The sequence below is a fragment of the Sapajus apella genome, unplaced genomic scaffold, assembly GCF_009761245.1.
Source record: "Sapajus apella isolate SASKATOON/1434 unplaced genomic scaffold, GSC_monkey_1.0 scaffold130, whole genome shotgun sequence".
Classification (NCBI taxonomy): Eukaryota; Metazoa; Chordata; class Mammalia; order Primates; family Cebidae; genus Sapajus; species Sapajus apella.
In genome coordinates, this window is record NW_022437070.1 from 274,999 (window position 1) to 292,678 (window position 17,680).

At 47.2% G+C, this 17,680-nt stretch overlaps 1 protein-coding gene across 1 annotated transcript; it reads left to right on the forward strand.

Moving 5' to 3' along the window:
- Positions 1 to 4,501: 4,501 nt before the first annotated feature.
- On the forward strand, positions 4,502 to 16,811 carry LOC116539524 (bile salt sulfotransferase-like). The gene is made up of 5 exons (XM_032262506.1): positions 4,502 to 4,749; positions 6,748 to 6,956; positions 10,136 to 10,262; positions 14,006 to 14,100; positions 16,513 to 16,811. Exons 1-5 carry the CDS (start codon positions 4,614 to 4,616, stop codon positions 16,771 to 16,773), a joined length of 828 nt encoding a protein of 275 aa, XP_032118397.1. The 5' UTR covers positions 4,502 to 4,613; the 3' UTR covers positions 16,774 to 16,811.
- The last annotated feature ends 869 nt before the right edge of the window (positions 16,812 to 17,680 follow it).

A 17,680-nucleotide genomic window follows, 5' to 3' on the forward strand; every position in this document is an offset into this window, starting at 1 on the left:
ATTTTTTGTATTTTTAGTAGAGACGGGGTTTCACCGTGTTGACCAGGGTGGTCTCGATCTTTTGACCTCGTGATCCACCCGCCTCGGCCTCCCAAAGTGCTGGGATTACAGGCGTGAGCCACCGCGCCCGGCCCCGACTTTTTAATTCTTGAAGCAGATGGATTATCACTAAGAAAATAGAAGAGCCTTTTCTCTATTCCAAAATTTCCCTCGCCCAGTGCTGAAGGCAGTGACTGGTTTTCAGCATCTCCTATTGGGCCGGCTTTTTCACTCCTGAAGTTCAGCGGGTGGGAGGGAGTGTTACAGCTCTTTTGCTCCCACCACCAGCAAGGTTCTTGTCCCACAGCCAAGAATAATAAGGCACACGGACACCAGAGATTGTGTAAGGCAGAGTGGGATTTATAAAGCGAAAGCCATTGAAGTGCTCTCAGCAAGGAGAGGGACCCGACCAAAAGTTGCTGGCTGCAGGGCTAAGTTCAGAGCTTTTATGGACTGGGAAGGGGCAGGAGTGTGCTGACTGGTCTGTGGGCCACTCAGAAAGACACACACAGTGAAAACAACCAATTAGAGGCTGAGGTGAGGGCTTGGCCTGCAACCAATCAGGGGCTGAAGTGATGTTACTCCAGCCAATCACAGAAAGATAGGTAAATGTAACATAGGTAAAAGGTAAGGACCAATCCGGATGAGGCATGTGAAATGAGACAAAGGCACATCAAAGGGAGGAAAAATGTGTCCAGAAAAGGAGTGAAATTTGTTCATCTAGGTTCACAGAGTAAGCATTTCCATTCAAGGACACGGCCTCTTTCTTATCTGGGGCCTGCAGCGTGTTCTTGGTTTGAAGGAGTTTTACCAAGGACGCACCCTAACTGCCTAGCTCATCACTTTCTTTCTATCTCCTCTCTCACTATCCAAGGCCCTAGCTAGTCCCAGCCTCACGGGGACATTGACATCTTCTCTCAGGTCAGCTCCTAAGAGGCCTCACTGTGGGCCTCAGTGAAGTGATTCTTCCAGCTCCAGAGATTCCTGCCAGACATGGAAAAAACCCAAACCAGATGTTGGAGATAAGCTCTCAGGAGCTCATCCCAGCCAATCTGCCAGTGCCCATGTGGAGCTATGTTTGACTTTTATCTATTTGCTTTATTGTGAAATGTCTCACCCATAGAGAAAAGCATGAAAACAGACTGGGTGTGGTGGGTCAGACCTGTAATCCCAGCACTTTTGGAGGCCGAGGTGAGCAGATCACTTGAGGTCAGGGGTTTGAGACCAGCCTGGCCAACATGGCAAAACTCCATCCCTACTAAAAATACAAAAATTAGCCGGGTGTGGTGGCATGTGCCTGTGATCCCAGCCACAAGGAGGCTGAGGCAGGAGAATCACTTGAACCTGGGAGGCAGAGGTTGCGGTGAGCTGAGATCCCGCCATTGCACTCCAGCCTGAGCAACTAAGCGAGACTCCGTCTCAAAAAGAAAAAAAAAAAAAAAAAACAAAGCATGTCAACAAAACTCCTTCTGGCTATCATTTTGCCCTGTGTCTTCAGACAGAGACTCCAGTGAGAAAGCCAAAACACAGGCAAGGCTTCTTCTGAGGTCTTTCCTGAGTCTGTTGCTCTGACTCCCTTTCCAGAGGTGAGACTGTTCTGAAACTCCCTGCCCATGGTGTTTACAATCATGGTACCTCTCCCCACTGTTCTGTGCCTGTGAGCATTGCCTGAGCACCACCTCTCTGTAATTAGAAATCTGCCTGTTCCTCTAACATTGTGGTGAGTGTGTGCAGGCTGAGAGATGTACGTCCCATTCATTCATTCATTCATTCAACTATACTGTCATAGTCCACATATTCTACAACTCATCCTGCCTTTTAAATTAATCATTCATTCCCAAATTCAATTTGTTTCCCATTCTTCACAGTTGCAATGTTGAAATACACATTTTTTTTTTCTGGTTTCCTTGTGCATGTATGAAAATGTCTCCAAGGGATGTATATCTCTGCAAGTTTCAACTCCAGTCATTTTTTGAAACCGTCCTCCAATACCACCGTGCAAATAGACAGAGACACCACATTCCAACAGCCTATAAGAAGTGACAAGCCACATACATTACTGTGATTTTGATTTGTATTTCCCGGATTGCAGGTATGATTAATAATCAATTGTGTGGCTTCATGGTCCTTTTATTTCCCTTTTCTGTCAAACATGATATCCTTTGCCTTTTTAAAAAAGATTTAAGTATGGCCGGGCATGGTGGCTCCTGCTTGTAATTCCTCGGGAGGCCGAGACAGGCGGATCACTTCAGGTCAGGAGTTCAAGACCAGTAGTGAAACCTCACCTCTACTAAAAATACAAAAATCAGCTGGGCATGGTGGCGCACGCTTGTAACCCCAGCTACTCAGGAGGCTGAGGTGAGAGGTTCACTTGAACCTGGGAGGCAGAAGTTGCAATGAGCTGAGATTGCACCACTGTACTCCAGCCTTGGTAACAGAGTGAGACTCCATCTCAAAATAAAACAGAATAAATAGTAAGAGTTTAAAAAGATGTATGTATTTAAAGCTAAATTTTTTTTTTTTTTGAGACAGAGTCTTACTCCATCGCCGCCAGGTGCCAAGCTGGAGTGCAGTAGCGCAATCTCAGCTCACCGCAACCTCAACCTCCCGGATTGAAGCAATTCTCCTGCCTCAGCTTCCCAAGTAGCTGGGACTACAGGCATGTGCCACCATGCCCAGCTAATTTTTTTTTTTGTATTTTTAGTACAGACAGGGTTTCACCATGTTAGCCAGGATGGTCTCAATCTTTTGACCTTGTGATCTGCCCGCCTTGGCCTCCCAAAGTGCTGGGATTACAGGCCTGAGCCACCGCGCCCGGCCTAAATCTAAAATATTATCTCTAAGAAGTGATTTGTCTGTGTTCCACAAATTTTGATACGTTGTGTTTTTATTTTTTTTTTTGTTTTTTTGAGACGGAGTTTCGCTCGTTACCCAGGCTGGAGTGCAATGGCGCGATCTCGGCTCACCACAACCTCCGCCTCCTGGGTTCAGGCAATTCTCCTGCCTCAGCCTCCTGAGTAGCTGGGACTACAGGTGCACGCCACCATGCCCAGCTAATTTTTTGTATTTTTAGTAAAGACGGGGTTTCACTGTGTTGACCAGGATGGTCTCGATCTCTTGACCTCGTGATCTCTTGGCCTCTCAAAGTGCTGGGATTACAGGCGTGAGCCACCGCACCCGGCCGATACCATCTTCTTATCTAAATATCTATGTTGCATATTCAAATTTGGCCAAACTTCCCAATAATAAAGTTATAACGTGTTTGTGTGTGTGCGGTCTAAGGTTCACATTGTACTTAGTTTACATGTCCCTTTAATCTGGAACATGTTGTACGCAGCTTTTGTTTGTTTTTTTTCACAAGAATTTCCCAGTATAAAGAGTACAGGCCCATTATTTTGTAGACTGTCCTTCAGCTGGGGTTCATGTGATGGTAGCTTATGAATATATTCAGGCCTAGAGTTTATGTTTAAAATACAGCCACATAGAAAGGGAAGAGGGAGAGAAGTTAAGTGGCCTCTGATGGCCAAGGTCAACATCATTTGTGCCAGGCCCTGTGGATAGTAAGTCCCGCTGATGCTGTGTGATGATCATGGTATTTTACTTCTGTGACCTTCCTCTCCAAAACCCACGAATCCATTTGCTGGATGAGAAAACATGCAATAAATCCCAGTGCAAGGGCATTGTCCAAAATATCTGACTAGTGTCCTTCAAAACCATCAAGGTCAACAAAAACAAGGGAAGTCGGCCAGGCACAATGGCTCACCCATGTAATCCCAGCACTCTGGGAGGCCAAGGTAGGCACATCACTTGAGATCAGGAGTTCAAGACCAGCCTGGACAACACGGTGAAATCCCATCTTGCAATTTTTGTAAAAATACAAAACTTAGGTGGGCTTGGTGGTGGATGCCTGTAATCCCAGCTACTCAGGAAGCTGAGGCAGGAGAATCGCTTGAACTCGGGGGACAGAGGTTGCAGTGAGCCGAGACTGTGCCACTGCACTCCAGCCTGGGCGACAGAGCGAGACTTCATCTCAAAAAAAAAAAAAAAAAGAAAGAAAAGTCTAAGAAAGTGTCACAGCCAAGAGGAGCCCAAGGAGACATGATGAGTGTATGTCATGTAGTCTCCAGGATGGGATTTTGGAGCAAAAAAAAGAGTGGCGTGAGATAAAAACTAAGGAAATCCAAATTAAGTATGGAGCATGGGAATTCTCTGTACTCTCTCTACAATTTTTCTGTAAGTCTCAAACTGCTCTAAAAAACGAAGCATATTAAAAATATTTGTCCTTCTGTTCGTTGTTGAATGTGCAGTTCGCTCCCATGAACTCAGACTCAGATAACCCCTAACATGGTCTCACAATTCGTTCAGGATTGCTCAACATCTTCAATCTTTTGAATATGGGTCACACTACTGCTCTCCTTATCAGCAAAGAAACTTCGCAACAGACACGTGGCACGCCAGGGCAAGGTTAAAGATCGTTTTATCCTTGCTGTAAAAGCTGATCTCCCTGTAGCTGCCACAGCCTCTACTGGTGGCCACAGCTGAAACCCAACACCAGGCAGGAATTGCTCAGCATCATGTCGGATGATTTCCTCTGGTTTGAAGGCATACCTTTCCCTAATACTGGTCTACAACCTGAAATCCTAAGAAAACTTCATGATGAGTTCGTGATAAAGGATGAAGATGTAATAACTGTGACTTACCCCAAATCAGGTAAGGAGGCAGAATCGTGGACAGAAGAGGGCTGTGGTTGGGTTCCTCACCCATTATGTAGATGGTTGGAGTGCTTTCTCTATGCCGGACAACGAACATTGCTTTGTGGAGAAGCGAGGAACGCCTGATACCATTGACAATCGGAGAAAAGGATTTAGTTAGGAAATTACACAGTAAGATGAGTGCTCAGAGGGCTAATCTAAGGTGTTAGGAGAATCTACAGGAGTGAATCCTAAGGCAGATTCAGGTGTTTGTTTAGTGTCAGTGGGAAGGAGGATGGCTGAGGATGAACAGCCCTAAGAGAAGAAATGCCATTTAGATTGAAATAGAAAGAATGAGTGTGAAATTGCTTGGTGGGAAGGGGATATTTTCATACAGGAGTCTCGTCATGGACAATGGCCAGGAATTGGAAAAGAACCTGACAAGCTCAAGAGGCTGAAAGATGAGGATCGTGTCTAAGGGAGTGGGGCTGTGGGGCGGGGGGCGGTAAGAGCACTGCAGGCGGGATGAGGATTGAGGCTGAAGACATTGGAAGTGGCATGAGCCTGAGAGACCAAGAGCAATGGGAACTTATTAAAAGGATTTCAACAAGTAGCCAAAAGGTGGAAGCAACCCAGACATCCACCGACAGGTGAGTGATTAGACAAGATGTGATATGTAGATACAGTGGAATGTGATTCATCCTTGAGAAGGAGGGAAATTCTGGCGCATGCTGCAACACGGATAAACATCCGGGACATTATGCTAAATGAAATACGCCAGTCACAAAAATGCAAGTGCCGTGTGATTCCACTTACTTAAGGTACCTAGGGCCATCAGAGTTCATAGAAACAGGAAATACAGTGGTGAATGCCAGGGGTTGAAGAGAAGGGCAAATGGAGGGTTGATCCTGGTTCTGCACAGAGTTTCAGTTTTGCAAAAGTCCTCTGCAGATTGGTTGAGCAACAATGGGAATATACTTAACACTGCAAAACTGTAGCCTTAGAAGTGGTTGAGAGGCGGGGCGCGGTGGCTCACGCCTGTAATCCCAGCACTTTGGGAGGCCAAGGCAGGCGGATCACCTGAGGTCAGGAGTTTGAGACCAGTCTGGCCAACATGATGAAACCCTGTCTCTAACAAAATACAAAAATTAGCCAGGCGTGGTGGCTCGTGCCTGTAGTCCCAGCTACTTGGGATGTTGAGGAAGGAGAATCACTTGAACCCAGGAGGTGGAGGTTGCAATGAGCCAAGATCACGCCATTGCACTCCAGCCTGTGCACAGAGCAACACTCTGTCTCAAAAAAAAAAGGGGGGGACAATTGAGAGCTGGCCGCAGTGGCTCACACCTGCAATCCCAGGGCTTTGAGAGGCCAAGGCAGGAAGATGGCTTGAGGTCAAGAGTTCAAGACCAGCCTGGGAAACATAGCAAGGCCTGGTCTCTATAATAAAATTTTTTAAAAAAAATTAGTCCAGTGCGACGGCGCATGCCTGAGGTCTCAACTACTTGGGAGGCTGAAGCAGGAGGCCAAGGTATTAGGATCACTTGAGCCCCAGAGTTCAAGGCTGCAGTGGGCTATAATTACACTGCTACACTCTATCCTGGGCTACAGAGGGACACCCCATCTCAAAAAATACATATATATCAAAAAATAGGCCAGGCGCGGTGGCTCACGCCTGTAATCCCAGCACTTTGGGAGGCCAAGGTGGGTGGATCACGAAGTCAAGAGATCAAGACCATCCTGGTCAACATGATGAAACCCCGTCTCTACTAAAAATACAATAATTAGCTGGGCGTGGCGGCGTGCGCCTGCAGTCCCAGCTACTCGGGAGGCTGAGGCAGGAGAATTGCTTGAACCCGGGAGGCGGAGGCTGCAGTGAGCCGAGATCACACCATTGCACTCCAGTCTGGGTAACAAAAGCGACACTCCATCTCAAAAATAATAATTTAAGATTGAGATTGTACATTTTATATTACATATATATATATATCTTACTGTATTTTTTTCCTTCTTTTTCCAGGAACAAACTGGTTGATTGAGATTCTCTGCCTGATTCACTCCAAGGGGGATCCCAAGTGGATCCAATCTGTGCCCATCTGGGAGCGCTCGCCCTGGGTAGAGACTAACATTGGGTATAAAATTCTAAGTGAGAAGGAGGGCCCACGTCTCATCAGCTCCCACCTCCCCATCCAGTTATTCCCCAAGTCTGCCTTCAGTTCCAAGGCCAAGGTCAGTGCGTAATGGTTCAGACGTGTTCGATCAATGCCCTTTCAAATGCTCATATGCCTGTAGGTGACCTGGAGATCCTACTGAAATGCTTTCTCTTTCAGCAGGTCTGTGTTGTTGGGACCTGAGATTCCATATTAGGTGACACCTGTGGGGTTGTTCCAAGAACTGTCCTGGAGTTCAAGGGTGTAGAGCATTCCACAGGTTATCCCAGCCAGATTTAAACCAGGGACAGGGTGAAGCAATAACGCCAGAATCTTAGAAAACCAGGTTCTAAGCCCAGTCTAAATGGATAGCCATATCATATACTATGTAACTGCCTTTTTTTGCCCTAAAAAACAGCCAATCTGAACTCACCAAGAACCTCCTGCCACTTAAAAGACATAGAGGTGTTCCTATAAGAAGCAGGCCATTCGGCCGGGTGTGGTGGCTCACACCTGTAATCCCAGCGCTTCGAGAGACCAGCCTTGCCAGCATAGTGAAACCCCAACAGCACAGACCTGCTGTAGGTCTAATATCCATTCTTGCCCTAAAATAAGTAGTGTGTAGAAAGAGAATCAGAGAAGCAAGTTGATGCGGGCTGGGTATGGTGGCTCATGCCTGTAATCCCAGCACTTTGGGAGGCCAAGGCAGGTGGATTGCCTGAGGTCAGGAGTTCAAGACCAGCCTGACCAACATGGAGAAACCCCAGCTCTACTAAAAATACAAAATTAGCTGAGCACGGTGGCATATGCCTGTAATCCCAGCTACTTAGGAGGCTGAGGCAGGAGACTCGCTTCAATCCGGGAGGCAGAGGTTGAGGTAAGCCGAGATCATGCCATTGCACTCTAGCCTGGGCAACAAGAGCAAAATTCCATCTCAAAAAAAAAAAAAGAAGCAGCATATTCGTCAACCAATGCCTGTATCCAGGCTGACTGCTCCGGTGCCACGTCTGGGCGCTGTTCCCACTGCATCTCACTGTGTGTAGCTGCGTGTTGATATCAGCAGCCACACGCATCTCCCATGGGGCTGAGGGGTGATCATGAGAAGGACAAGGTATATCCAGGACTTTGCATGGCTCAGATCGTTTCTAGAATCATACTTTCCTGGAAGGTGTTTATTGGTGTATGAACTTTTAAACATTTTTTTTTTTGCAGCTGGGCATGGTGGTTCATGCCTGTAATCCCAGCACTTTGGGAGGCCGAGGCAGGTGGATCACAAGGTCAGGAGCTCGAGACTAGCCTGGCCAACATGGTGAAACCCCATCTCTACTAAAATACAAAAATTAGCTGGGCGTGGTGGTGGACACCTGTAATCCCAGCTACTTGGGAGGCTGGGGCAGGAGAATCACTTGAATCTGGGAGGCAGAGGTTGCAGTGACCCAAGATCGTGCCACTGCACTCCAGCCTGGACGACAGAGTGAGACGCCATCCTGGAACCAAAAAAAAGGAGGGGGGGGTTTGCTTAAGTTAAATGGAGAAACTTAGAATAATATTCTCCTCTCTTGGAAATCGTACAAGGTATAGCAGCACCATGAATTTGTTACAGTACACCTATGTACATGGGTCTTACTGGTGGTTCATTAAACCCCTGGCTGGCAAAACCGAAGCCTCAAGAGAGAAGAGGCCTAGAATAACGTCACAAAGAGTTGATGCAGAATCCACAGTCAAATTCAGATGTTCAGATGCGGGTCATCTTGCATGTGTGCATACGTGTGCATGTGTGTATGTGTGTGTGTGAACGTGTGTGCAAGTGTGTGCCCGTGTGTTTGCAGTAATCTTAAGGAATTTTTTTTGAGATGGAGTTTCGCTCTTGTTGCCCAGGCTGGAGTGCAGTGGTGCAATCTCGGCTCATTGCAACCTCTACCCCCCCAGGTTCAAGTGATTCTCCTGCCTCAGCCTCCTGAGTAGCTGGAATTACAGGCGTGCAGCACCATGCCCAGCTAATTTTGTATTTTTAGTAGAGCCGGGGTTTCTCTGTGTTGGTCAGGCTGGTCTCGAACTCCTGACCTCAGGTAACCCACCAACCTTGGCCTCCCAAAGTGCTGGGATTACAGGCGTGAGCCACCATGGCTGGCAGTAATCTTAAGCATTAGTATAATGAATATTTCTATGTATATACACTGAACAACCACCATCTAGATACAAATTTAGAACAGTTTCCCTCCCTCATATCCCCTTCCCAATCAGTGCCCACCCACAGAGGCAGACACTCCCCTAATTTACAGCTGTAGATGAGTTTGGCTTGTTGAATTTCATACAAATGGACTCACACTTTATGAGGTATTGGAAATTTAGCTTCTTTTTTTTGAGATGGAGTGTCACTCTGTTGCCAGGCTGGAGTGCAGTGGTACAATCTCGGCTCACTGCAACCTCCGCCTCCCAGGTTCAAGTGATTCTCCTGCCTCAGCCTCTCGAATAGCTGAGACTAGAGGTGTGCGTCACCATGCCTGGCTAATTTTTGTATTTTTAGTAAACACACAGGGTTTCACTCTGTTGGCCAGGCTGGTCTCGAACTCCTGACCTTCAGTGATTCAGCTTCCCAAAGTGCTGGGATTACAGGCATGAGCCACCATGCCCGGCCAAAGTCTGGCTTCTTTCACCCAAAGTAATGTCTGTGAGATGTATCCATGATCTTGGGCGTTGTATATGGATCTGTATTGCTATATATGCATGAATGTAGCTTAATTTATGAATTCCTTGTCCTGTTAATGATCCTTAAGCCACAGTGCACAAAAATACACCACTCACTTTTGGAAACCTTCCATTCGCTTTCCATTGTGAGTAAATCGTAACATCCCAGAGGAAAGGGACGATGCTCCCTTCCTCCAAGGCCATATTCCCAGCACAGTGACTATCTCATAGGCACTTTAAATTTGATTAATGAATGCGGTAAGTAATTTATTAAAATAATCCATTGATATTATTAGGGATTGGCTGGGCGTGGTGGCTCACGCCTGTAATCCTAGCACTTTGGGAGGCCGAGGTGGGTGGATCACCTGAGGTCAGGAGTTCAAGACCAGCCTGGCCATCACGGTGAAACCCCACCTTAAAAAAAAAAAAAAGAAAAGAAAAGAAAAAGAAATTTTAAAAGATATTATTAGGGATTATCCAGGAATTGGCTTGTCCTCCACGTTTATAAAGATCAGAAATAATGAAGAACGACTGTATTGATTTTTTCTTTCTCCCGCTTTTCCATTTAAGATGATTTATCTCCTCAGAAATCCCAGAGATGTTCTTGTGTCTGGTTATTTTTTCTGGAAACAAATGACGTTTGTTAAGAAACCAAAGTCATGGGAAGAATATTTTGAATGGTTCTGTCAAGGACACGGTGAGTGTTTTGTAAAATATGGAAGGTGGGGGGTGCTCAGAGTCCTCCACTGAACCTCATTTGACACCCAGCCTCACATCTCTACCGCTCACCAGCCCACGGGTCGAAGGCTCCACCACCCTGGAGGCCACATCTGCTAAATTCGCCTACTCTCTCACACAGCAGCAGAGCTCTAGCCAGCGCCTCAGCTTGCCCCGTGATAAAGCACCCTAGCTATTTTCTGAGTCTCTGGAATCTCCAATACCAGCAGAGGCAACTTATAGTCTCTCCTCTCTCAATGTGCAGATTTCTGGAAGGTAGCTTTTCACTGGCTTGCTGCACAACACAACCCTGACCTTCCGCTATTTTTTTTCTGCTGCCTCTTTCCAAAACTCCCTGAATGCTCTTTTTCTATCTGTCTCAAGCCTGTCTGCACGGCTCTAGGATCTCTACACATTTACTTATGCAGAATTTCTGGGCTTTTTCAGCACTTTCCATTTTCCCATTGATCTCAAAATTAGCCGCCCCAGCAATACAGCAGCCACAGATATCTCCATTAGAGGCCTCTAATTCAGTACACTCAAATTTGAACACCTTTCTGGCTGGGTGCGGTGGCTCACGCCTGTAATCCCAGCACTTCGGGAGGCCGAGGCCAGCGGATCACCTGAGATCAGGAGTTCGAGACTAGGCTGGCCAACATGATGAAACCCTGTCTCCACTAAAAATACAAAAAATTAGCTGGATGTGGTGGCGGATGGCTGTAATCCCAGCTACTAGGGAGGCTGAGGCATAAGAATCGCGTGAACCCAGGAGGCAGAGGTAGCAGTGAGCCAAGATCTAGTCATTGCAATCCACCCTGGGCAACAAAATTGAAACTCTGTCTCAAAAAAAAAAAAAAAAAAAAAAAAAAATTGACCACCTTTCTCCCATAGCCCAAACTGCTTCCAGCGCATAAACATGAGCTCAATCCCTCACCTGAAGGCTAGCATGAGTCTAATATTTCTTTTTTTCTTTTTTTTTTTTTTGAGACGGAGGTTCGCTCTCGTTACCCAGGCTGGAGTGCAATGGCGCGATCTCGGCTCACCGCAACCTCCGCCTCCTGGGTTCAGGCAATCCTCCTGCCTCAGCCTCCTGAGTAGCTGGGATTACAGGTACGCACCACCATGCCCAGCTAATTTTTGTATTTTTAGTAGAGACGGGGTTTCACCATGTTGACCAGGATGGTCTCGATCTCTTGACCTAGTGATCCACCCGCCTCAGCTTCCCAAAGTGCTGGGATTACAGGCGTGAGCCACCGCGCCCGGCGAGTCTAATATTTCTTAAGCATCCTCTTTTCCCATCCCCCTCACCACTTTCCTTTCTCTGATGATTAATCAAGTCCTACCATCTTCATTAACATCCTCATTCCCGTCTCTGCTAACACGGTGCCGTTTTCAGGGAAGCCTACCGTTGTAACGTGCTGTAAAATAGCAATGCGTCCCATCTCCATTGCCTAACCTGTTCTTTCTCTAGTACTCATCACCAACAGGCATGTATTTATTTCTCTGTTGATCCCAAGTGTCTCCTCATGAAAATGTAAGCTCTTTGCTTTGTTCATTGTTGGACCCTAGGTCCTAGAATAATTCCTGCCACATAGTCATGATTCAGTGCACCTTTTTATTATCATTACTACTTTTGAATTTTTAATATTTTTTCTTTTCTTTTCTTGTTTCTTTCTTTCTTTTTTTTTTTTTTTTTTTTTTGATTTTAAGTTTTTTCCTCGTTGTCCACCCCGGAGTGCAATGGCACAATCTTGGCTCACCACAACCTCAGCCTCCTGGGTTCAAGCGATTCTCCTGTCTCAGCCTCCCGAGTAGCTGGGATTACAGGCATGTGCCACCATGCCTGGCTAATTTTGCATTTTTTCAGTAGAGACTGGGTTTCTCTGTGTTGGTCAGGCTGGTCTCGAACTCCTGACCTCAGGTGATCCTCCCACCTCAGTCTCCCAAAGTGCTGGGATTACAGGCGTGAGCCACCACACCCGGCCTCATTTTTAATTCTTCTTAAGAGATGGGGTCTCACCCTGCCACCCAGGCTGGAGTACGGTAGCACAATCATGGCTCATCACAGCCTCAACCTCCTGGGCTCGAAAGGTCCTCCCACCTCAGCCTCATGAGTATGTGGGACTATAGACACGCATTTTTTAAATTTTTTAATTTTTTCACAGAGATGGGGTATTGCTATGTTGCCCAGGCTGATCTGAAACTCCTAGCCTCAACAATCCTCCTGCCTAGTCTTCCCGCATAGCTGGGATTACAGCTGTGAGCCACTGCACCCAACCTATTCGATATGCCTTTTTTAGATACTAAATGTCCATTTTCCACCACTTCCACTGACACTTGGTTAACCAGACCCACTGCTCAATCTCACCTAGATTAACATAATACATTCATCACCAGCATCCTCACTTTACATGCTCTTTGGTCCTTCTCGGCTACATTGCAGTGATCTGCCACAGACTGTAAAGCTCATTCTCTGTCTAAACCATTCCTCAATGATTTACTCTTGGTATAAAGTCCAGTCTTCAAAGCCTGGTCATAGTTCCTACTGGGCTGATCCCAGCTGAGCTCTTCAGCCCTATCTCCTTCCTTGGTCCAGGTTAGACTTTCAGAAAAAGGTCAACAGTGAGATCATATAATAGAAGCCCAGACATGAGGAGAAAAATCCCTTAACAATGCCAGATTTGACTTTGCTATCTGGTTTATAAAGAGGTCTGGACTGGGTGCTTCAGCTGTCACCAGGAATCTTGGAAAATCTAATCAATAGCGGTGGATCAAGAAATCACATCCTGTAAACCTCCTCACCGTCCCAACATCTTGCCTATCTGTGCTTTAAACACAGGCCAGGCACGATGGCTCACACCTGTAATCCCAGCACTTTGGGAGGCTGAGGCGGGAGGATCACGGGAGGTCAGGGGTTCCAGACAAGACTTGCCAACATCTTAAAACCCCGTCTCTACTAAAAATACAAAAATTAGCCAGGCGTGGTGGTGCACACCTGCAATCCCAGCTACTCGGGAGGCTGAGGCACGAGAATCACTTAAACCCAGGAGGCAGAGACTGCAATGAGCCAAGATTACACCACTGCACTCCAGCCTGGGCGACAGAGCAAGACTCTGCCTCAAAAGTGATCATCATAATAATAACAATGTATCCCATATTGGACAATTGCCAAGAGAGACCATCTTCGAAGTTCTCATCACCCACTGAAAACAGTCAATGTGTGAGGAAATGAATATGTTAATCAGCTTGATTCCATCTGATGTGGTTTGGCTGTGTGCCCACCCAAATCTCATCTCGAATTGTAATCCTCATAATCCCCACGTGTCGGAGGAGGGACCCAGTGGGAAGTGATTGCATCACGGTGGCAGTCTCCCCCGTGCTATTCTCGTGATAGTGAGTTCTCACGAGATCCGATGGTTTCATCAGGGTCTGGCATTTCCCCTGCTGCCACTCACTTCACCCTCTTTTGTAAATTACCCAGTCTTGGGCAGTTCTTCATAGCAGTGTGAAAACTGACTAATACACTGTCATTTCACAATGTATGCATATATCAAAACATCATGTTATATACGTTAAAGGGCATTGGTACCCTTTGACCAAGTTTCATTCTAGTTTTGTTTGTGGATTATACTTTAACAAGCCGGTGGGAAAGTGAACGTAATAGATTGGATCTCTGCTCTTATAAAGTTTATAACCCAACACTCTTTCTGCCACCCCATGCAGTGATATATGGGTCATGGTTTGACCAAATTCATGGCTGGATGTCCGTGAGACAGAAGAAAAACTTCCTGTTACTGACTTATGAGGAGCTGAAAAAGGTAATGCTTTTCAGTGGAGCCTGGTGAAGAATCACAGAGTGGGATTAACTCCCTGGGCTTCATTGCCCTGTTTCTGGTTGACCCTTGTCCAAGCTTCACGCTCCTTATTTCATCTTAAAACATCTAAGCCAGGCACGGTGGCTCACGCCTGCAACCCCAGCATTTTGAGAGGCTGAGGCGGGTGGATCACGAGGTCAGGAGTTTGAGACCAGCCTGGCGAAGATGGCAAAACCCTGTCTCTACTAAAAATACAAAAATTAGCCTGACTTGGTGGTGGGCACCTATAGTCTCAGGTACTCAGGAGGCTGAGGTGGGAGAATTGTTTGAACCCGGGAGGCGGAGATTGCAGTGAGCCGAGATCATGCCATTGCACTCCAGCCTGGGCAACAGAGTGAGACTCTGTCTCAAAAAAAAAAAAAAAGAAGAAGAAGACCAGGCAGGGTGGCTCACACCTGTAATCCCAGAACTTTGGGAGGCCGAGGTTGGTGGATCACTTGAGGTCAGGAGTTGGATACCAGCCTGGCCAACATGGTGAAACCCGTCTCTACCAAAAATATAAAAAATTAGCCAGGGCCAGGCGCAGTGGCTCACGCCTGTAATCCCAGCACTTTGGGAGTCCGAGGTGGGCGGATCACAAGGTCAAGAGATCAAGACCATCCTGGCCAACATGGTGAAACCCCGTCTCTACTAAAAATACAAAAATTAGCTGGGCATGGTGGCACGCACCTGTGGTCCCAGCTACTCGGGAGGCTGAGGTGGAAAAATTGCTTGAACCCAGGTGGAGGCGGAGGTTGCAGTGAGCTGAGATTGCGCCACTGCACGCCAGCCTGGCGACAGAGCAATACTCCATCTCAAAAAAAAAATTAGCCAGGCGTGGTGGTAGACACCTCCTCAGCTACTGAGGAGGCTGAGGCAGGAGAATTGCTTGAACACGGGAGGCAGAGGTTGCAGTGAGCTGAGATCATGCCACTGCACTCTAGCCTGGGCAACAGAGTGAGAGCTTGTCTCTAAATAAATATGTAGATAAATAAATAAAAAACTATGCTCTTAACTTAATCTCCCAGGATCATGACCCTAGTCCTAATTATTGAGATCAAATATAAGAAGATATATATCTTTTTATATTTGAGAGACGGAGTTTCGCTCTTGTTACCCAGGCTGGAGTGCAATGGCGCGATCTCGGCTTACCGCAACCTCCGTCTCCTGGGTTCAGGCAATTCTCCTGTCTCAGCCTCCTGAGTAGCTGGGATTACAGGCACGCGCCACCATGCCCAGCTAATTTTTTGTATTTTTAGTAGAGACGGGGTTTCACCATGTTGACCAGGATGGTCTCGATCTCTTGACCTCGTGATCCACCCGCCTCGGCCTCCCAAAGTGCTGGAATTACAGGCTTGAGCCACCACGCCCGGCCTATAAGAAGATATTGTAATACTCTGTGTGTTATTCAAAAGCTAGTTATGGGACACAGTGCTATGAGCACAGCAGGCTTTGAAATCAAGCCCTTACATCCATCAGGTTCTCCCTGAACCTCTCCTTGCTAATCCTGTGACTGTCTAGAAGCTGCTCTAAACATCTCTGAGGAAACGCAGGGCTCTGTGTTTTATGGTGTGGTTCGGTTTGTTTGAGACAGAGTCTCACTCTGTCGCCCAGGCTGAAGTGCAGTGGCACGATCTCGGCTCACAGCAACCTCCGCCTTCCAGGTTCAAGCGATCCTCCTGCCTCAGCCCCCTACTAGCTGGGACTACAGGTGCCCACCACCATGCCTGGCTAAGTTTTGTATCTTTAGTAGAGACAGGGTTTCGCCATGTTGACCAGGCTGGTCTCAAACTCCGGACCTCAGGTGATCCACCCACCTAGGCCTCCCAAAGTGCTGGGATTACAGGCGTGCGCCACCGCGCCCAGCCGACCCTGCATGTTTACATACTGCATGCCCTCTCTCCTTCACCTCATTCTTTTCTCACAGTTGCATTCAACTCAATCCCTCCTCACCTCTGCGTGTCACTCCTCTCTTTTCCTCCTCCTCCTTCTGCCGTTTCCTCCTTCTCCTGTTATTTTTTTCTCGTTTTTTTTTTTTTTTTTTTTTTTATGATAAGGTCTTGCTCTGTCACTCAGGCTGGAGTGCAGTGGTGCGATCTTCACTCACCACAACCTCCACCTCCTGGCCTAAGCGATTCTCCTGCCCCAGCCTCCTGAGTAGCTGGGATTACAGGCACCCACCATCACGCCCTGCTAATTTTTGTATTTTTAGTAGAGACAGGTGTCTCGCCATGTTGGTCAGGCTGGTCTCGAACTCCTGATCTCAAGTGATCTGCCAGCCTCAGCCTCCCAGAGTGCTGGGATGACAGGCGTGAACCACCGTGCCCAGCCTCGTCTTTCTCTTTCGTAGCCTCTGTCTTGTTTTTTCTTTTTTAGGACACAAAAAGAACTGTGGAGAAAATCTGTCAATTCCTGGGAAAGACACTAGAACCCGAAGAACTGAACTCAGTCCTCAAGAACAGCTCCTTTCAGGCCATGAGAGAAAACGCGATGTCCAATTACTCCCTCCTGAGGGTTCATTCTGTGGTGGATGTTCCACAGCTTTTGAGAAAAGGTAAAAGAAAATGCCTTGGTTTCCAAATATACCAGAACACATGGCACGCATGTCTGTGGTCACAGCTAGGTGCTAACAGTTGAGATGAAAGAGGGCTTGAATTTTGCTAGCGCAGAGAAGGCTAAAAAAATAAAAATAAATAAAAAAAAAAAAGACTGCTTGAATTTATCAGCTTTGGTTTTTTCTTTTTCTTTTCTTGTTTGTTTTGTGAGGCAGAGTCTTGCTGTGTCACCCAGGCTGGAGGGCAGTGCCACGATCTTGATCTCGGCTCACTGCAACCTCTGCCTCCTGAATTCAAGTGATTCTCCTGCCTCAGCCTCCCGAGCAGCTGGGATTACAGGCACCTGCCACCATGCCTGGCTAATTTTTTTATTTTTAGTAGAGACAGGGTTTCAGCATCTTGGCCAGGCTGGTCTTGAACTCCCGACCTCATGAGTCACCTGTCTCGGCCTTGTTTTTGTTTGAGATGAAGTCTGGCTCTATCACCCAGGCTCTATCACCCAGGCTGGAGCACAGTGGTATGATCTCGGCTCACTGCAACCTCCGTCTCTCAGGTTCAAGCGATTCTCCTGCCTCGCCCTCCCGAGCAGCTGGGATTACAGGCACCCGCCACCATGCCTGGCTAATTTTTGTATTTTTAGTAGGGACAGGATTTCACCATGTTGGCCAGGATGGTCTCAGACTCCCAACCTCGTGATCCACCTGCCTCGGCCTCCCAAAGTGCTGGGATTACAAGTGTGAGCCACCGAGCCCGGCCAATGTATCAGCTTTAATTACTCATCACCCGGAACACTTCTCCCGTGGCCTCATTGGGGAGCCTCTTCTCGTGGTCCTGATGTGGGCTGCAGGCACGTGGGGAGAGTTGATTTCACTTGGGAGGGTTATCTGACTTACCTGAGGCCGTTCAGATTCTCTCTCCTCAGAGTGTGGCATGGGCATTACACGTTCCACAGACAGTGACCAGGCTCACTTGCTGCTCTTGCCAGACCT

Excerpts from the sequence above, each read along its gene's own strand:
- LOC116539524 (XM_032262506.1), top strand. The coding sequence starts at position 4,614 with ATGTCGGATGATTTCCTCTGGTTTGAAGGCATACCTTTCCCTAATACT. Across the intron at positions 10,263-14,005 it reads ATGGTTCTGTCAAGGACACG|TGATATATGGGTCATGGTTT; the intron begins GTGAGTGTTTTG and ends CACCCCATGCAG. Across the intron at positions 14,101-16,512 it reads CTTATGAGGAGCTGAAAAAG|GACACAAAAAGAACTGTGGA; the intron begins GTAATGCTTTTC and ends TTTCTTTTTTAG.